Source organism: Malaya genurostris, chromosome 3, assembly GCF_030247185.1.
Source record: "Malaya genurostris strain Urasoe2022 chromosome 3, Malgen_1.1, whole genome shotgun sequence".
Taxonomy (NCBI): Eukaryota; Metazoa; Arthropoda; class Insecta; order Diptera; family Culicidae; genus Malaya; species Malaya genurostris.
Genome location: NC_080572.1, coordinates 127,786,355 through 127,809,073, shown reverse-complemented (window position 1 = coordinate 127,809,073; position 22,719 = coordinate 127,786,355). Strand labels below are relative to the sequence as shown.

Here is a 22,719-nt window from a genome sequence, read left to right as displayed (position 1 = left end):
ATTTTGCACCGTCGCACTAAATGATGAAACACACTTTACCCTATAGTTATGGAACCTGAAGTCGGACCCGGATGAAATTAAACAGCAACCTATGATACTATAGTAACTTTTATTTGAGCCTGTTTGTAGAAATTGATCAAATCATCTCTGAGAAAATTGAGTGAGTCTCGTTTTAAACCTTTTGACCACTTTTTCCGGTACTTCTGGAACCGGGAATTTGGAACCAATAAAGCCGAAGTCGGCTCGTTTAGTAAATTACTAATATAGCCTACAAATTGAATCAGTTTTAAGCCAAATTTAGAAGAATTTTACCCTTTTTTGCATCGTCGCTGTAAATGATGGTGTGCGTCTTTAAACACAGTTACCCTATAAAAGCATGATGAATCTCAATAGCAACCTATGGGACTACAAGATTTTCTATTTTATGAGTGACATTATTTGACACATACTCACACACAAACACGCACAGACACATACACTGCTCAGCTCGATGAACTATGTCGAATGATAAAGAACACTTACCTAGGCCAATTTGCACTAGACAATTTTTCAAGTGATTGATTAAACTTTCTATATGAGAAGTGTACTTTTATAGAAAAGCATCGTTATCATGATCTTGTAATAACACTAACAAGTAGGTACAAATTGAATAAAAGAATTAGAAATTTACATATTTTTCACTTGAAAAATATAAATTTTAATGTGGCAACCCTGCACGCTATACGAAATTGAACAAAGCAAGCTGCGAACGGAGCAAAGCTGCACGTACCGTCGCGTACTAGTTTTGCATCGTCATTTTGAACTACGATTTGAATGTTTTGATACTCAACGCCTTATAATTTCGGAACCGGAAGTTGGATCGGGATGAAATTGCACAGTATATTTTAGGACAATGAGAGCTTTCATTTGAATCATGATTCGTGAAAATCGTCTTAACCGTTGCTGATTTGCGTTTTTGGAAACTTTCTTCATTATTATCGGTGCTTTCGGAAGCGGAAACCGGTGACTAGTACTCCCAAAGTAGTTTTATATATTCACTAACTAACAAGATCTGCCAACTAGATGAATTTATCAGTAAGTTTTATAAAAATGTGCACCTCGTTTTGTCATCGCTTGTGAAAAAATACTCATGAAATTGAAAATTTTCACTAATCGCACTGTAATGCCGGAACCGGAAGTTGGATCTGGATGAACTTTTCGGTGACTTTTCAAAGAATTTCTACACCTTTTATTTGCTTGTTTATTTGTGACAATTGGTTGAGAAAATTCCGAGAAAATGGAGTGCGCATTATTTTTTAATGATTTTGCACATATTTCAGCACCTGAGAGAAATATTTTGAAATCTCTCGCTCAGCACAGTACGTTCGAGATAATTCCAATTTAAAGTATTCGCATATGTTTATATCTGATTTCGATCAAAGTTATGGTAAAAAAGCTGAATCTTTTCTTAAAGTTGTTGCTTCGAAAGATGAAATTGTGAGTATAAATGGGAGCAATACGTTTGATTCTGAAAGCGAGAAACTAGGATTGAAACACAAAATATCCAAGAAAAATTATTCTACCGGCTATGTCCAAAGATCGATTCAAAGATAATTTATCTTACATTGATGGTGGCATCAAATCATTCTACGGTAAAATGAAATTTAAATCTTATATGATTTTAAATGGAAATAAAACTTACTTAAAATATCAGAATTCAGGATAAAAATAAAAAAAAATGCCTCAAATTCGTCAAGTTATTTTGTTTGTTTGGGCTACTGAATAATCGCACGTCTAACTTTCATAATAAACATTCAAAATCTTACCATGCCTTTGATTTTCCAGTTTCTGTCGAAGCATAAGTACATATTGGTTTCTTCGCAGCGTATCGCTACTCCTATAGTGAAATTTTTCTTCGGCAATGGAAACGCTTCTATGGTGAAAGTCTCTGAAATAAAAAAAAATCTAGAATTATTTTACGTTAATGATAGTAGCAATATAGTTTCAAAAATTCGTGCCATGTTGAATGAACACAGACAGGATTGATACAAATAAGATTTTATAGATATACAATCGATTAAGTAAGAGCGTGCTCATCATGACTTGCCACCGGTAAGTAGTATCGATTTAATTGTTTTTGCCGTTAATACGACTTACTTTACTATGAGGCGCCTTTTCAAACTATACCCTGTTCAAGAATGAGTAGAATTCAATCGTGAAAATCTCTTGTTGTACATAATCCAACAACATAACTTTTTTACAATCTGTCGGAAATATGATCACGAATCAGGAAACAGTGTAAGATAATCATAAATAACTCAAAAACAAAGTTTTCTAAACCTTTTAAAACTATGAGGAAAACTCGCTTGCCTTTTTCGCACCCGACGGTTTTGAAGTAGTCAGGCACAGAATCAATCCTGATGTTCAACTGGACGAGTATAGAAGGTGCGTTGGACGGAACTCGATGTCGTGGTGAGGTTCTTCGTCCTTCAGTTATGTCTGTGACATTACCTCCCCGTTTTTTTTGTTCGCAAAAATTAATCTCGGTCACCATTTTCTGGTACAAATGCTGTGCAGATTCAAAATTCGATTTTGTACGCATAAATAAACGATTTTCGGTTTTGGCTTCTTTAGGAAAGGCGAATAGTGCTTGTGAGACCTGGGGTGGCATTATGTATCTCGATTCGACTGAAATTTCATCGAATCGACCACGTTTCGTATTATGGTTCTCGATTCGAAGTCGATCATCGAGCTTCGTTCGACTTCACTCGAAGAAGTATTAGATTATCGAGAAGTTTTGGCATTATGGAACCAAAACAATCGAGCTCGTAAACGACTGAACTCGATAAGAAATGGTCGAAAGCCTTATTACTATCGACTATGAGTTTTCGAATACGTTTCTTTTTATTTAGGTAGTTATCGATAACATCTTAGATTTTCATAAACATATTAGTATTGATAATCTTTATTTTAATGCATTGTTTTGTATATCGTTGTATATATTTTGTGTGTTTGGCATATTATGTACAAGTCGAACTGTTTAGAAAGCATATTAATTGAAAGCGTGTTTACTTAAAATAACAAAAGTAAGTCGAAACTAACCTATGCCCAGTAACTGTAGTTTGTAATAAAATTTCTGAATCCTGTGGAATGAAAACGTCGCTCAAACGGATTGTAGGAAAAAGCTTATTCGCTCGATAACAATGAGCAAATGATGTTTTTACCCATATATCTAACTCAAGTAAATTGAAAAATTTGTCCAAACACCTTGAAAGTATTTAGAATATGCCAAAAGCATCACAATCTCGTGCTATTAGCGTGTATTTGACTCTTCAATAGTACCTAAATAGATTATGAATACTACAAAGGATGGGTTGCTCCTGGGATATTAGCTAAAGCAATATATCCTAATAAATATGAAAAAAAAACTACATAGAAAGCTGCAAAACCTAAAAGCCTTTGATTAAAACTACACATATGGATGACGTAAATTATATTAGACTTGAAACAATACATGAAAAATACAGAATTTTTTTTATTATAATTTCAAAAGTACATCGATAAATTGTGTACAAGAACACGCTTGAAAAAATTCTTTACGTTTTCAAATGGAGTGGAAACGAATCTGCTTCTTGATTTAAATTTCAGAAATGTGTTCATGTTAACCGCAGTATTACAAACAGTTTGCTTCTTTTCAGTACTTGAACTGAATAAATGTATTCGAAAATACCCAAACAATAATTCAGTTTAATTTTTTTCATGATTGCCATGTATATGGGTTTGTTTACCTATGTATGTTATGATCAGAGATGCCAGATATTTTCATAGAAAATCTGTATTGATTCGTATAAAATATCTGTATTTATCTGTATTCGCTAATAAAATGAAATTTCTACAATACAATTATGTTAAAAAGTGTTATTCCAATAGATTATGGTTATAGAGTGGTATATTAAATTTCATATCTTATATTATATTCATCGACGAAATTTTATAGTTTTTTCCTATCAACAACAATTGAATTATGGTGCTATATACTTGTCTAATTTGAAAATGTTCACTTCATAAGTTGAGATGGATTTCCAAAACCCAATATGCAACGTTAAGTCAGGTAATACAACTATCAGTCTGGCAATAATGTTTCATGATGGCAAGACTTGTCTAACTTTTAAGTTCAATTTAGTTACAAATTTTAATATAAATGGATTTCAGTGTTCTTCATTAAATATCTGCACAAAAAATATATATTTTAAAAAGTGATTTGTTCGTTGATTCCTATACGTTTATCTCGTCATTGCAATCAAATACTAATAGATAGCTCAAATACTAATAGATAGTTTAATTTTTTCCTTAATACTTTTGGTGAAATCTGTATAAATCCGTATTAAATTTAAGAAATCTGTACTTTGTATTAAATCTGTATGCGCATGTTAAAATCTGTATAATACAGATAAATCTGTATAAATGGCATCTCTGGTTATGACAGTTCGAGCAGCGTCAGTCGAAATCTAGTACCACATTGTTAGGATCTCGATCACAAGGTCGAAAGCGATACGTAATGCCTCAGTTCAGTCGAATCGACTTCAAAAATAATCGTTTCGAGCAACTCGATTCGAGATGCATAATGTCAGCCCTGTTTTTTTGCTCGTCAAAAAGAACCTCGATCAACTATCTTTTATATTCACCTTATGTTAAACACACACACACCCTATATTTACATCGCATCTTCTATATGCACATTCTGCTCATGCAGAACACTTACACTCACACAAAGAAGCACAAAACGTCAATTGAATCTCGCGCATTAAAAGTATTGAAGCTACCGCACGCGTTTTAACTCGTTCCTCACGTTCTCCGAAAGCCGTGACACTACTTCAAAGGAGAAGAATTCACCGTCATCGCTTAAATCAAAATTCCGCTGTGAATCTATCACCGATGGATCATCGTTCCAATCGTCGTCTCAAACAATAAGTGATGAAAAACCTATTTAATCCACCTAGTGGTGTAATAATGCCTTTCTCATATCAATCATATTCTCATATATAAAGGGTGATTTTTTACTGTTTTTTGGCAACACTGTTTTTAACAGATCACTCGTGAATCGTGTCTTTAGTGTCAATGTCATATTTCTTCGATTTGGTTTATAAGACCAGTCAGAAGCATTGCAAGAGCTACCAATGCATTCGAAAAAAGTCACTGTTTGGTGTGGATTATGGGCCGGTAGCATTATTTGTGAAAATTCCAGCCGATATGTTAGAGACAGTGTGCCAAAATTGGACTTTGCGCATGGGTCATCTATAGCGCATGCATGAGATCATCTTCAAACATTAAATTATATTGACCGTTCTATCGATTTTAATAAAGATTTCATCAATTTTCTCAATTTGCTGTGTTTTTTTTAAATCAAATCCTATACCACTTAAAAATCACTTCTTAATACTGTGGTACTTTTTTATATAACTCATTTTATCCCGGCTTTAATCAAAGAGATTGTGTGTGCATTAACTAGTTATTATATTTTAGTTTTAGTAAATGTAAACGAATTACACTGATCGCATTATGCGATGGCTTCACTTATCTGTCATCTTTTTTGCGCTTCCTTCCGATATTGTATTCGCTGAACATGAGGTTCGATACTATAAACTTAGAGTTAAATAAAGAAGTCGAAACTTCGTATCTTGTTAATTAAATACATAATAGTGGTGTCAGAAGTGGGATAAAATGTCCATCCCGGCAGAAGCACTAGAAGGGCTTACAACCGCGTTCACCATTGCGCTGAGGGCAGCGGTACGAGAAGTTACTCATGCACAAGCAGCAGCCGCCGCAGTTGCTGGTCCAGCACAGGAAGGAGGAGTGAAAGCAGCAGCTTTTTCTATTGGTGAATATAAGGCCGTCTACTGTTCGTCTGTTGAGGACTACTTTAAACGATTCGACTGGGCACTAAACCTCAGCAAAATCAGGGAAGCTGAGCACGCCGCATATGCTCTCGTTCATATGGGAATCGAGTTGAACAGCGCACTCAAGTTCCTGATCAGCCCTTGGCAGTCAGAATACGCGGAAATAAAATTGACTGTAGTGAAACATTTTGACAGGATCAAATAAGTACGCCGAAAGTATTAAATTTCGTCAATTACGACAGCAACCGGATGAAAACATTGCGAATTTCGCGTTGCGATTGCGACAAGCTATTGCATACTGTGAGTACGGAAATTTCCTGGATCGGATGCTGGTCGAACAGCTGCTTTTTGACTTGGAATCAAGAGCAATATGTGACGAAATTGTTGCCAAAAATCCGGAGACATTCGATGCTGCCTATAGAATAGCACATACAATGGAAGCTACTCGAAAACAGCAGTTGAGGTAACACCAAATCCAGCAAACAAGTTAGGTTATGCTCCCGGAACCAGAAACCGGGAACCAGGACAGCCGAAATCCGTGAAACAAAAATCGTAAAAAAACCTAAACAGGACTGCAAACTACACAAATCGATAGCCATTATCAATAGGCAGCTAATATTGATAATGGTTATCGAATTGTGTAGTTACCCTATAATTCCGGAACCAGGAGTCGGATCCGAATAGAATTTGTGAATTCCGTATAGGATCACGAGACATTTTATTTGAACTTAAGTTTGTGGAAATCGGTCGAATCATCGCTGAGAAAAGTGAGTGATATCCGTTTTGGAATATTTCGTTGCTTCCAGAACCGGAAACAGGGAAACAGGATAGCCGGAATCGGATTGTTTGGATGCTTACTGATAATAGCTACCGATTGGGGGACGGGTATAGTGTGATGGGTAAGCCGATGCATTTCAAGCAGCCCATCTGGGTTTGATTCCCAACCCCGCACATAGGGTCAGAAAGTTTTCTGGCCCGAAGAGGCGAATGACCTTTATAATCTATAAAATTAACAAAAAAGCTACCGATTGGTGCAGTTTTGAGGCCAGACGAACTGAGTTGAATGGAGTATGACATTTTCACTGGTCGATTCTCAAGTGATTGCATAAACTTTCTTTACGAGAAAGACAAAAAAAAACTCGAAACGACTGTTAACTGTGCAACGATCGCTATTGCATTTATTTTAGTAATCGTTTGCTATTTCTAAATGATACACACCACTTCTCTGTTTTTCCGTTCCATTATTCGAAAATAAAACAACTTTTTGTGATGGTGAACATAGTAGATTGATTTTAAAAACCTCATACAAGTCAAAAATCTAAACCATGTGTATAAAAAATTTGACAAAATTAAGTCGTTTAGTAAAGTATATATAAAGCTTTTGAAGGTTCTTTATAATTTTGAAAGTAATAATTACGCTGTTTATCAAGACTCTATCTCAGTCTGAGTTTACACGGGTAACACTGAGATATTTTTTTTTATTTCTCGGTATTGAATTCTTGTGTGCATCATGGTTCTCTTCCTGCACGACCGATCTTTATACACCGAACAGTAGACTACCAGAATGCTTATGCGCTAAAATAGCAGGAGGTGGAGATTTACAGATAAAAATCTTGACCACATCACGTGCCACATCAAAATCCCGGATCGTCGAGTTCCGAAGTGGAATGCAGTATCTTTGTTCGGGTTCCAGCGACTTACCGTTCCACGCGAATGAGATAAAATCACACATCCATTAAAATTTCCAATAAATTAAACAATTAGCATCAATTTGCAGATTATCATTTGTTGCTGTTGGGGACCATAACGCCGTTAGATCGGATTATACAGAGAATATATCAAACAATAGTTGCAGTCAATAAAATAACTTTATGTACACCTTCCGTATAGATTTTTGCTGCTTTGCGTAGAAGATAACTAAGCTGCTTTTTTCGGAGCACCGTTTATTGAAATAAAAACTAACTTTCAAATCAACTGATCAAGTATGAGTTTAGTGAATCGATTCTACCTTTCTACATTAGGATTCCAGCAAACGATTCAAATCTGTACTATCTTCACAAACGAAATGCTTTTTAATCAGAGCTGCTATCTTTACTATCCTCCAAAAGTATATATGAAATATATGATTATTTTATTTATTATATTTCTGTCACAATAAAGCAAAACTTCGAATCGAACTAATTCTTTGGGATGAATGAATTGAGGTACATATATCCTGCATAATTGCTTAATTCTCCAGCAAGATTATTGGTCCTTATTTCAAGGTACTAGTTGATTGTGTATACTTCAAAAACACATGTCCCGTCATTGCCGGTTGTTCTTAGTTCCATCGATGATTTTAATTGGAATATAATTTATTATATTTATCAGAGATTTTGAAATGCAGATTAAAATCAGCAATATCAATTTCAACATAATTAATTTGTGCATTGAACATCATCATTGAAACAGGGATCTCGCCTTCTATAAGGTTGCAACGTCGCAGCGAACATCGTCAACGGACTAGATGGCAAACGGGAGGATGTGCTTTGCTTATCAACGCGACAGTGTTCGTCGGTCATCGGACCAGCGGTGACAATCGGAGCACTTTCATCTGCCTGGCGGAAATTGAATCATTTCCTGTAAGATCAATTTTAATTTTAGTCCCAGTAGAGACTAGATGTCCGGTGCCTGCGTGACTATCAGAGTTGATAGCTTTATCATACATGGAGTGAGAATATAATTGAATTGCAGAATCTAACACCTAATTTTGTATAATGAAAAGGAATATTATTATAAAATAGCTTGTCCTGATATAGGTATCGATGTACCCCGTTCACACTTTAAGAGAAATGCACGAGTTTGACTTCTTAAATAGTAAAATATAAAAGCAACAAATTGTGTTCTTTTCAGCCATCACCAATGGTGTAAAGATGCTATTCTCATAAGTGCATGCATTACTGTATGATTCTTCAAAAAACTGTACTTTTAATGAAGACGTTCGGACGGCAGAAACAAAGTACAATATAGTGTAGTTGACAATAGTACGACTTTGAAATGAGCAAATCAAATGGTGGTGGTTCAATGCGTAGGGTACTGGTCGTACAAGCCAGTTGTCGTATGTTCGAGCTGCGACCTGGAAGGACTACTAGCGTCAGTAGGATCGTATCACCAGCCATGCAATGGTTCTGTACGCTATGATTCGACTGCGAAGTCTGTTGAAACAGAAGATTAAATTCCACAAAAGAAATGTGGTAATACCAAGGCTTTTTTATGTTGAGATGAATGCGATATCCAACTAATGGCACTAACTTCCGGTTCCGAAGATATAACGGTATAAGTGACATAACCCACCAACTTCACTCATTACTATTTGTTAAGTTTTCTCGAAGATGACTGAAACGAATTTGACTACCTTGAGCTTGTTTATCTATTCAGTTTTGTCAGATATGCTGATTTCGAAAGTCTTAATAAAATTTTTACCAGGAGTAGAAACCTTTTAAATTTTTCCTGACTATTATTAAGTAAGTTTAATAATTGCTACAGCATTTTGTCTTTATTTCGTACAATAGTTAAATGTAAAATTAATTCAGCGATATCATTTCACTCCAGCTCATCTTGGTACATCTATACCCAATCAGGTGGTAATAACAAAATTATAACAACTGGAGTAAATTATTTCAGAAATATTTTGTAACAAATTTTGAAACAAATTTGGCTGATAGGCTGTTAAAATAACAAAAATCATAACATAAAAAACTTCAGCGGGAGCAAAATCGTAACAGATTTTAGAACGTTTGTATCACAATTATTATGGAATTTGATGTAACTATAGAAGTCCGAAAGCAGAAACTTATAACAATATTGTAAAAAATTAGATAGCAAATTTAACACAGAAAAACTATTTCACAGCTAACTTTTAGCATCGTTTCAATCCAAAATTGTTGACTGATTTTTTTTATTAAATGAATAATTTATTTAGTGATCTGATTTCTTCTTTTAGTTTTTTGAAATTCTGATCATTATATTTCGATATAAAGCAACAGAAGAACTCATTTTTTTCAATTAATGAACTTCATCATGAGTCTTGCAAATGAAAATAAAACATCATAACTGATTTAGTTTAGGACTTTAGTTTCTAGCCAATGTTCATTCAAATATCACCATTATTTTGCAGTATTATATCAATTGTAATCTTATTAAAGAATCCTGAATTCAGTTGTAATGGATGATACTTTGATATTTACTTGTTTTGCTATGTTGTATTTCACTTAAGATCATAGCTGTGACTTGTTAAAAAAATTGAGCTACCTGTTTTGTTTTGCAATTTTATTAGCGAAAGTAGTGCATGTGAAGTTCGTTTTCATTTGTGAAAAAATTAAAAACACATTGTTGAAATTAGTATTACAGAAAAGTAAGCAGCGAAACTGTTACTAATACTGATTGTTATTTCTATTTCTTGTCCTAATCTGATCTAACCTCATTTATTACCTTATTCTTGAAATTTTTCTAATCATACTTAAAATTTGAAGAAAGTAAGAATAAAAACAAATAATATAAGATAGATCTGAATGGACAGAAATTGAATGAGCTGAATGATTTGTTTCGAAAGTAACCACGAATTCGATTGCAATTATGAAAACTACTCGTCCTGTCATGAGCCCAAAACGATTCACGTTAATGTTATACCAAATACAAAAAAAAAATTGTATTTGGTTATACTATGTTCACATCTGCAGAAAATAACATGTTTTAACGATAGTAATATAAAGTTAGAACTTAACTGTTAACACTTGTATTATGTTATACGCATGACATATTGTTTGTTATTGAGTTTGTTTATAAACAAACTGCAAAATGTTTACGTCGCAAATATTAAGCACTTGTTGAGAAGATAAATTACTGTGGAACTTTACTGGGTTCCGGAATACTCATAGAATAGTTTGTAGTACTTCGGAATAGAATCTACAGTGAAAAAATTAAAGATTGCATTCCCGGTTTCAAGAAGAATGGTTTTTCACAATGCCTCGGAAAAATTGGTAAAAATATTATGTCAATCGCTTCAATTTTCCACTTCTTCACTCAGAAAGTTTTCTTCTACGTAATAAAAAGTCGTTTTGGCCATTGGTTGGTTTTAAATGTTTATATCACGTTAGTTGTCAACGTTTCGAAGGGTATTTGCTTCGAAACTTTGGCCATTCACGTGAAATAAATATATTTAGCAATAAATGACCAAAAATGTCATGTCTTTAAACAAAAAAACAAGCATGGTTGTACAAGTTTCCTGTTCTGTTTTGTCATAGCTACTCTGATGGAAAACTGTTTCGATAAAAGCTTGTCAATTGACATAGTCGAAAAATGACGGAAAATGCTAGCAGGGCTGTGCTTGACTTAATGATCAGTCAATGTTATTTTGGGAAAACATGTTTTAATGTGACGTTTCTGAATATGGAATAACACGGAAGAAAAACATGTTATTTCGCTTAAAACATGAAATCAGAGTTAAAACTCGTTTTAAACCGTTGTGTGAACGTGGTATTAAAACTTGTTTTATCTCATAGTGTGAACATAGTATTATGGTTTGCGTTTTAAGAATAATGTCTCTGAGCGTATTTTTTCCAAAAAATCATCTTTTCCGTGAGTTTTTCTTTACTTCACTCCTCAATCTGTTTTTCGCTTAGTCATACAAACCTACACAAAACGAAATCATTATCAGATGATATATTTTAGGTATGCATAAAATCGGGAAAGAAATAGTGTTAAACTTGTTTGCACGCTGCTATTGCAAATTAAAATTGCTCATGGCGTACACTTTCCGTTCCGGGAAAATAACCAACGAAGCGCATTTTTCTCTATTCTTACCATTTTCTCGATGACGAATCAACCGATTTAGACAATCTCAGGCTTGTTTGGAAACTACAACGTGGTTACGGATTAATGGTACATAAATGATGGTGGAAACTTTTGGCTCCGAAGATAAAACCGTGTGAGTGATATATATATATATATATATATATATATATATATATATATATATATATATATATATATATATATATATATATATATATATATATATAACCGTATAACCGACAACAAATCGTTCTTTTTCCAATGCGAAAACTAATGAGGAAACCTGCAGTAACTAACTAAATAAGATCCAGCAATTTGCATTTTCCTTTTATCAGTTGATAACAAATGAAAGAGAGATTTTTCGGAAAATATTGATTTTTAATTGAAGTCATTTAAATAAAAACCATGTTCTCTCGCCAATTAGTGAAAAAAAAATTCTGCATTATGTTATTCCGAGAAAAGCTTCCAGTAGTAGGAACACAGAATAACAGACATGACAGTATGAGTAAATTCTTATAAAAATAATTTTTCGTGATGCACTAGTTTCACCTATATTGTACTGCGCGAACTATTTACTATCTGTACACCCCTTGTGTTATGTAAATTTTTTTTACTAGTTGGTTTCCCCTCGTTTGTCAACACCGATCAGCTGCTTGCAGGGATGCCTGATTTCATCAAAATATTTGAAAATGAATCGTCACAATAAATAAATATTATTTTTTATTGTGCTGGTAGTTTTCACTCGAATTTAAGTGGCGGCCAGAAGCAAATAAATATTGTAACAAAACGGGTTCGATTTTGTATTGCGTTGGAGGATGAGAAGTAGGTACAATTATGTATATAGTTTTGGCAATATGTATTAAATCTGTATCCTGCATGAAATTCGCATGGACGTGTACAAATCAATACATTACAGGTAATTCTGTATGATTGGCAACTCTGTTGGTAAATGAAAAAAATAAACACAGCCTAGATGACAGACAGGATGTTTTTGATAGGGTAACGTGGCGCCATCATGACACATATGAGTGCTGTCCCAAATAAAGGAATATTGAGTGTCCTGTCTGTTAGTCTGTGGTAGGACCCCTCCACAAGAAATCAAGCAATGGATTTTTTTATCTAACAATTACTCTCGTAAGTGTGATCATTTTATAAATGAAGAAAAATAATAAAATGTATATTATTTAGTTCTATCAAACATTTAAAGTCGAGCCCACTGTAGTGATCCCATTTAAAAGGATATTCAGACTCATACGCACACAAACATTGCGTTCTCGATTAACTGATCCCTATAGTAGGTATATGGTACTCAGCACTACTGGCTTCTGTTGAAAAGTTGAATTTCACAGTGATTGTATTATCGTTTTATATGAGAAAACTCGAGGGACGTATAACCAGAAGGTTGAATTTCTATAATCGAAAAAGGTTGTTATATGGGTCATACAGAAGAAATAGAATAACCAGCAACATGTTTTAAAGATTCATATTCTTTTTTTCCTGATTGCTTTTTGTAATCTGTAATTTCAAAATATCAATGAATTGATATCACTGTTTTGGAACGTTAAAGCTTTTCTGAGAACTTCGGCTTGCGAAAATGGAACACAACCTTTAAAAACTAGTTCCGGATAGTCAGCTATCAAGAACGGTATGAAAGCATAAAACACCATAAGGAATGAACCACAATGAATCATTGATCAGTAATCGATGAGGTCTTTCATAGTTATATATCGACAGCATTTTCCGGCTAACTAGGTTTACAATTAAGAGGGTCCAGTATTATTGCTTCATTTCTAAGAACTAACATCCAATATAATGTGAAAATGTATGCAATATTTTTATTATATCAGCGAGAAAATTTGAATCGAATGTAATAATTTCAAACTTATCTCCTGATACAGTGCATTGAACAGAGAACACAGGTATTAAATGAATGAGTTTAATGTGATGTACGTGTGAGTTACAATTCTACACATGATTTCAGTTGAGCTATACACGATTATTGAACCACAGATAACAGACGTCTAAGTCCAATTTTTATTGTGTGTTAAAAACAAACTGACCTTTTGTCAAGTGATCACTAAGTAGCAAATAGACTACAAAGGCAATTGTAGCGGCTCCGGCAAACGCTCTTATAATCGAACTCGTCTACAACTGTAACCCAGGTCGGCGGCTCAGAGTAAATGGTGCTAGTTTAATAAGCCAGATATCGTATGTTCAAGTCCAGACTTGGAAACAGAAGGTCAAGTTCCGCATCGGTATGTTTTACTTTGCTGCAATGGCAATCATGCTTAGAAAATCGTACTCAAGAGAGATTTGGATCCAATTTTGATTTATTTCCTCTAAACAGTTTATATTCCTTCGTGCCCTTATTTTATTTCTGAGCAGTATTCGATATAATGTATTTTTTAATTTATTGATTTTGAAACATTTTTCCCCAAATAAAAGTCAGAACCATGAAATGAAACCAGTTTGATAAACATTTTGAGATTTCTAAGACATTCGTTGAATGTTAACCTGTTTCATGAGCATCACAGGATTCAGTCCGTAGATAATTTAATAATAATTTCATTATCACCTATTTTATTGAAAAAGTTGCAAATGAAGGAGAGGAAGTGTGTTCACTGATGGAGGAGGTCCGTTTTTGTGTTCATAGTTTGTATCTATGAATATTCAAAGGCTGCGTTTGCAATGCCACGTTACGAGCAATGATGAGATTGCGTTCAATCTATTCAGTGTCGGCAGCTGTTACTGCTCGAGCTACGGCCACGATGTTCAGTTCAGCCTGAGCAGGCGAAACAGGTAGGATATAAGTCATGATAAAAGTGCGCGCATCGTCGGTGACTTGACACCAGCGCGTGGGGGGTCTGAGAAGGAGCAAATTTTATTTATCTTTTTTATTTATTTTGGCGCCATCTTATTTACTTTGTAATATGTAAAAAATGAATACATTTAAATACATTACGACATTTAACGGGTCGACGTACCACCACACGATCAACTGAATCGACCAGATTGTTGGTCATCGACAGGAGTAGATAGAAAATATTGTCATTAATCATTCGTCAATTTTCGAACAATTTTGAACCATAGTCGGTGTTGCTACTCGTCTACTGGATCGATAGCATGGATACACCGGTTTTCTTCTCTTCCATTTATTCAAATTAATTCCATAAAATATCAACGCACGAATTTGATTTATGATTGGTCAGTGTTTCTTAAATTGAATTATAAAAAAATTATACAATATTGATTATGTTGGATATTACTATGCGGAATATTTCTTTGGTCAGCACGGTCATGTAGACAAGAAAGAAAGCTTGAAATGGAATTTAGAAAAAATGTGTTATTTTGTATGAAACTGAAAATCGTAAGTTTCACATTACAAACCCTTTTTTAGCGCGCCACACAATGAAAACGAAACGCGGTGATTTATTTTGAATATTGCGATTCACCAACAAGTATAAATATTCAATTCACGTTCACTCGCATTGTCACACATGTCCAAATTTAAATCATCGGAGAAGATTTAACCTAACAGAAATGCTAGTGTTGGCATTCAAAACATTATAGCAATTTACCCACGTGCAGATTTGTATGACGGAAGAACATCCGAAAGCAAAGATATCAGAAAGATTATCTGTTCGCATGTCGGATTGCAGTTTGTCGTCAATGAGAACTTGGAACGACAAACAGTAAAAAAAGTTCTATGCCAGATTTATCGATAAAATAATATATATCGTGCTGAAGTGCAAATAAGCCATGTAAGCTTAGATCTCTCTTGTGTTTCCAGGTCTACATCAATTATATGGTCAATACAGGACCAAATTCTCTTCACAGCGAAACTTGATTTCACCTGCAACGTATTGATTACAATAATGGTAATGGCAATGAATATGGTAATGAGAAAATAGAGCTTCGCAGGGTTTAAGCATGCCCTACAAAGTTTTATTTATAAGATACCGTTTAAAATTCTAAAACACAAATGATCGAGTGTCGGTGAATCAAAATTGTTCAAACTATTGATGGAAATGTCCGTGAAAAGGTGAGGCACATTCGTCGATGACAGCTTTTCCATTATTTTTTCTCTTGAAGTCGTGTGAAACTAATGTACACAGAGTAGATTCCGTTGAAATGTTAATGTAAGAATTTGTATTACTAATCGAGAGTATCCCTGGAGAGATATAGATTGCTAATTTATAAAATTAGCAACTCTGATATACTTCTTAAACTAGAATGCGCACTAACGTATGATTAATATGTAATTAAATCGTCATGCATTCAACACAAATTTATATGATGCTGTATTGTATTTTTCCATTTTACTACTATACGAGTACATATGCATAGGTTTACAATTACCAAAAAGTGGAATCCACATATGCATGCGCTAGTTCAAACACAAACAAGAAGTAAGACGTGATTGTTTGAGAAGAAAATAGATTATCGTAAACGAAAAAATAATCAGACCGTATAACTTTGCCAAACCGATGAACCAAAGTCAATAAAGCCGAACAAACATGTACGGTGACTCTACTCATAAGCAAACTAAATAATGGAGTTATATTAAAATAGTTGTGATTGGTAAATAAGCGACAAGCGAGTATTATGATTTTCAAAGCAGAGTTTTTAAATTATGGGTGAATGCTTTAAGTAATGAAGGACCTGTGTAATTGTTAATCTGTATGTCTTCATGACTCTATTTAGGAAAGAAAAAATTTCATTACATATAATGATTGATTGTGTCTTTGATGAACCATGTAAAGGCTCAATCCCAAATCATTGGGCATCTAGTTTTGTCGAATCGTAAATGACTGGGTTTCGCAATAATTATTTAGATACATGTTCTGGTAGTGAAGACAAGATATTTGCAAGATATTTTCCTTAAGAGTTCAGTTTAGTGATTTTGTGTCAAATGACGGAAAAAACAAGAGAAGTTGTTTCAAAATTGAGCACATGTTTTAAAACAACAGGATTTGCCTCCCCTATCGTTGGTTTAGTGTACAAAAAAATAGCTAAACTACATCTCCGGTAAGAATGCTGAACTTAATCTCCGGAAAGATCTTGGAAGGTTCCAAGGATGTTCCAAAACGTTGCACCCGGGGCAAATGCCCCCTTTGACCTACCCCACCCCCTCCCCTCCTTGGATACGTCACTGCAAATAACGGTTCTATTATTATGAATGGCTCATGTTTGTAAGAGTTCGTTATATTTAAATTATGCTTTGTGAATATGAGACCCCTCTCTGGGCGAACGTACTAACACATCACTCAGTGAGTCGTGACCAACTCAGAAAAACACTTTTTTGCCAAAAGCCAATTTATTTATCAATGTAATCTTTGGTTTTACGGTAAATGAGAAAGCAATTCGAAGTGTCATTTGTTCAATTACATCGACTTGTGTATCGGTACATTGTCTTAGTGAAACAGTGTTTTTTATTCGACATATGAAGTCGTTTTTCCTTGATTTTCCATTCAATCAATCCAGCAACGTTATGCAGTGTTCGTTATTGATTTTCTTTCTCCAGATAGTCGATGAGGATTATACCCTGTGCATATCCCAAAATACTGAGACCAGAAACTTCTCAGCTGACTGTTGTGCTTTTGGACGCTTCGGACGTTGTTAACCAGCTGCAGTCCGCTCAGACGATGATCGTTTTGATTTCGGAGTGAAGTGATGGATCCATGTTTCATCCATTGTCACATATCGACGCAAAAAAATCTGATTTATTACCCGTAAACAAGGAGAAAGGTTGCTCTGAATCATCAACACGTTGTTTGTTGTTTTTGATCGGCTGTGAGTAAACGCGTAAATAACAATAAAACGCAGAGATGTTTGTAATATTCTGATGTGCAGTTAATCATTATTAAAATTGAAGGGGAATCCCAGGGAAAAAGATTTTTTTTTAGGGATCCACAGTTTTGCATAAGTTTCTTACTGCACCATTTGAGTACTTTTGAGTCCGATATTCGTTGAAAACAAAACACAGGCCCGAAGATTTTCTTATACAGAAATATTCATAATCTCTCACTGAAATTGACATGTCTCTATAAACAAACTCATTGGCGCTGTCATGAATGATCTTGAGAGCAATAAAGTGGGAGAATGGTCACGGCTAGTAGTGGACCCGACACCAACATATGCTTCGCGACGGGACCAATCGCTCAGTCCGGCTTGAGTTAACAATCTCCAGTCAAATCAAGCCAATTAGCCTCGGTTGAATGATAAAGCAATGAGTGCCGTCGATTTTCGTTTTTCTTTTACTACATGATAGGCGCCTGCTGGTCAGTTAGTAGCAAGCTGCTGTATAGCTTTCACGTGTCGCAATGATGAATGGGTGTTGGCAATTGTGAAACTTCAAGAACTGTGCTGCGAACCAAACGACGAACCTTCGACGCAAAGATTCACATCCGCAATTGTAAGGATTTGTATTTTTTGTCACCGGGCTCGCTTCCTGTGCCAAGCTAATTAGAATCAGATTCGATGTTCACAATATGAATAGACTATGTTTTTTAGTGTATTGCTTTGAGAGTTTATTTCTCTACAACTAGTACTTGAAAACACAAAGTATAGGTATAGATGGCATAATTATATCTAAGATTTAAACGTCTTCAAGAAGAAGAATAGAATGTATAGAATGTAAAGTATTACCTTACTCCGATTAAAACTCAACTGATAGTGAAAATTTCGCAACATCTCAGTTGGAATCCATATTCAAAAAGAAGTAATACTATCTAACATTAACAACATATAGTAATTCTGTGCTCTGCCCTCAGTCTATGTTATTTTCCCAGCTCTCAGTGTGCGCGTTCTTTGATCGAATTTCAAGGGCTATTGAACTCAGTGATCTTGTGGCGCACTAGAAGATTATCTTGCACATTTTTTCCTTGTCTCATTCACCAGCACATACGATGTATTATACCGACGAATGAGTAGCGAGCGGTAGTGAGGATTGATGTTCGGCTTTAATATGCGATTAGAAGTGTAATTAAAGGATGAGAGCTTTTATGTCAATCGCCGATGCATGCGATGGGTTAACCTTCGTCGACAACTCTCCCAGAGATTATTATGCAAGGCCAAGAGGAAGTTTAAAACGTAGCGAATCCTTTCAGGTGCATTCAGGTGCAATTACTGTTGAATTGCTGCAAACATCATCACGAACAATTTACGATGCAAGGTCATTTGTAAATTTCAAAAGTATTATCTGCTTGGACACAAAGACACATCTTAAAATGTCACTCATGATTTGTAGAAGTCATATAATATTACTCTTGCTTTTTATTCTTTCTTATTGCATATAGATCTCGATTGAAATGCTAATGACTGAATTGGTATTGAATGTTTGACAAGCAAAGATCGGTGAGCCGAATCTATATAGAGCAACGGTACCCCATTCATCTCAGCTGCAGTAGAAATCTCATATACAAAAATCATTAGTTAAAATAAGATCTTCTGCCTCCGTTCGATAGATGGAATGGAAGTGTAAGATGAAAATGACACATTCGCTTCGAGTTTTAGCGTCGCTATAACATTAGTAGAGCACATTTTTTTTGCGGTATTGCTTCTTATTGCCGAAGCAAATGTAGTGTATCCGACTTGACCACAATTCGTCGACTCTGCTAATAAGATGACTATTAGTACAATAGCCCTATATACAGTAATTCTATGAGCAAAAGAAATGCGATCCCTCAGAAATTCGAAATAGTTGGTAAAATCGTTCTCAATCAAAAATATTAAACCCGTATTTATGTTTTCATTTTGTTAGTTGGATCAGAAAATTATTTTATTTCGATTTTCTTCAAAAAGGACTTTCTTAAATTCATAACTTTTTAACCACTGTGTGTGATAAAGTTTGTGGTTGACGCTAATTATATGAGGTTTTAGCGAAAAAAACGTAATAGAGGGGAGAAGGGGAGGGGGTGGGGACTAAAAATAATGCTAAAGTACTATTAAAGACTTGTTTGATGTTAATGCGGAACTGGACTTCCATTATCAACAATCAGCTACAGATTATAGTGCTAGATTTTGAAGTGTGGCAGCTAACTTATGGAGTTATTGTATTGCTGATTTGACTCTTGAAACATCAAGTTACGAATTTCAAAAAAAAACTTTAGCAAACATGTTTTAATTAACTTAAAGGTGTAACAATACGTTGATCATACATCATCATACACTGTACTCATCTTTGAATGAAAACAAACTGATAGTAAATTGAAGATCATTAACTGACAATTACCTCATTACAATCATTCTGTATCGATTTCAAGCGCTGCAATGTTAGAACAGCAGCAAACGTAATTGAAATTTTCTAAAAACGAAAATATCCAAAATGTACATGAAATACAATTCCATAAGGCTGCTACTACGTGTATTTCATGTTTAGACGTCAACGAAACCCAATTACATTCGCTTCAGTTAACAACGAGATGCACAGTATCGAGTAAGACAACGTAAAATTCAAAATCCCTGTGTACGCGGTACATGGTGCTATAAAAGTGTGTGTACATGACCTTCCATCGCTTTCCAATAAGCATTACATTCTAGAAGCTATTTCGTAGAACGAAGAAATTCTTTACATCGAAAAGGAAGTGTGGCGGTATTTTCCCGGTGTCCGGAATGCGAGTGTGCGATAGAAATGGTCAGGTTTCGGGTATTTGTATCCGGAACCAAACCCGGACCAGAACCAACTAGCCAACTTATTTACGCGCTTTATATATGTATATTTGTATTCATATATGCACGTTCATGTGCATATTTCATGGGGGGTACATGAAATTTTCGAAATCGAAAAAAAATTTTTGATGTCAAAAGGCTTAGAATTGCATGAAACGTGGAGAATTAGTGTCATCTCGAAAAAAAAAATTTTTGAAAAAATCGACTTTTTGAGACTTAGAAAAAATATCAAAGTCCCAGAAAGTTGATTTAAAAAAAATTTTTTTTTTGAGATGACACTAAATCTCGATGTTTTATGTAGTTTTTAGAGTTCCGGCATAAAAAAAAATTTTCGATTTTGGAAATTTCATGTACTCCCCCCTATGGTGCTTTTTCAAGTTCGAAAATTGTCAAACCTTTACCACCGAGCAGCACCCCTTACGCATGTCGTATTTAGCTAAAATTTTGCATGAGGACATTTTTCGATATGCTTAAACTTTTGAACACTAGCGCTTAACGAAATTAGAGGTGATCCCAAAATATTGGCACGCTTGTATGTATAAGAGCGGTAAAAATCAACGTGTTTTGTCGGTTACGTCACTTATACCATCATATCTCTTATACGTCACTTATATACAGGGTCCGGCACTCGAAGTGTAACCAATTAAAAAGGCCATAAATTCAGTTTGGAAAATTACTTTTACTTAATTCAATGTACAAAATGTGTAAAAATAATACAAAATTCAGAATCAATTCACTTTTGCTCGATATGACCACCTTTTGCCTTGACTATGGCCTGACTGTTTCATTCTGTAGGTTGTACTAGTTAATGCACAAACAATCCCTTGGTTTCTTTCAATAATCGAAGAGAAACATTTTGAAAAGAATACCACAATATATATATATATATATATATATATATATATATATATATATATATATATATATATATATATATATATATATATATATATATATATATATATATATATATATATATATATATATATATATATATATATATATATATATGAAAAAGGCATCATTACACCACTAGGTGGATTAAAAGGTTTTTTCATTTTAAATCTAATACGCTTTGATTGTTTTTTCTTTGTCTATGTTACCCATGAGGATATATCATAGAAAGAATAAACAAGATTTCAAAAAATGAACTCAATCTACAATTTTGAAAGTGGAAATAAATGTTTTGTTTTGCATTCGCATAGTAGAGTATAAATGATGATTGATGAGTGAGTGGAGCATTAGTAAGGAACTGAGTGAAAGTATCGAATGTCTGAGAACGTCATCTAAGAGGAAGCTACATTTAAACGATATATAAAAAATGTAACCAATCTACTAGGTGTGCAGATTTTGGACTACGTTGTCCATGCTGTATGTGGCTCCCAAAAGTAGTATAAGGGTTTGACTCGGTCGTCATACGGTCAAATGACTGCAAAAGAGATAAGGTTTGATTAATAAATTGTTTCTCTTATTAAAGATCAAAGCGAACTATTTGTTCTAGCATGAACAATGTCTGTCACATTTGGCGTATTCAAAATAAGGAACATATTCATTTTCTTGTTTCTCCTTCTGTGTATTGTTACTTCTTTTTGTCAGACATCACCCATGGCATCGTTTGTGTGCATCCTTCTCCATTGAGTAAGGATATTTACAAGCCCCGGGATCGTGATAGCATAACTCAATCGGTCTTAAGGTTGTGCTAATGCCAAGGATAGTTTTCATTCAAATTTCAAATAATTCAGTTTTTTGCAATGACTGAGCGGAAATATATATTGGAGAAGCCAATTGAAAAAAAAAATAACAGAAAAGATGATTAATTGGAAAAAGATACGCTCACAAACAAGACTCGAACCTGTGCTCTTATGCATTCCGTGTATACGCGCTACCATTTCGCCACTCTGAATATTGTTTTAGTCACTCTAAAACGCCAGTCAGACATAGTAAGACGGTACATCGAACATGGTCTACATCCTGGCCGTCACCCGACCGATACCTTACATCCAAACATCTTCTCTCTCCATCAAACACTAGTCTTCTCGCTTTATACCTATTTATCCGATGAAGCATTGAGTAGGAGAGTGTATTTATAATCGCTTGTCACCTTCTTTAATGGTGCCAGTCGCTGGCCTGACTAAAACAAGATTCCGAGTAGCAGAATGGTACCGCGTATGCACGGAATGCATAAGAACGCAGGTTCGAGTCCTGTCTCTGAGCGTATCTTTTTCCAATGAATAATCTTTTCTGTTAGTTTTTCATTCATTTGGCTTCTCCAGTATATGTTTCCGTTAGGTCATTGCAAAAACTGAACTCAGTTTTGGCGGCTTAACGTCAAACCAACTAA

At 34.6% G+C, this 22,719-nt stretch overlaps 1 protein-coding gene across 1 annotated transcript in view; it reads right to left on the bottom strand.

Annotated features, from left to right (window-relative positions):
• Window positions 1-22,719, bottom strand: part of LOC131437037 (uncharacterized) — an 89,232-nt gene that overhangs the window by 4,288 nt on the left and 62,225 nt on the right. Inside the window, exon 4 of the mRNA XM_058606082.1 lies at window positions 1,806-1,927. Coding sequence (XP_058462065.1) covers window positions 1,806-1,927 — 122 coding nt within the window. The remainder of the gene's footprint in view (window positions 1-1,805; window positions 1,928-22,719) is intronic.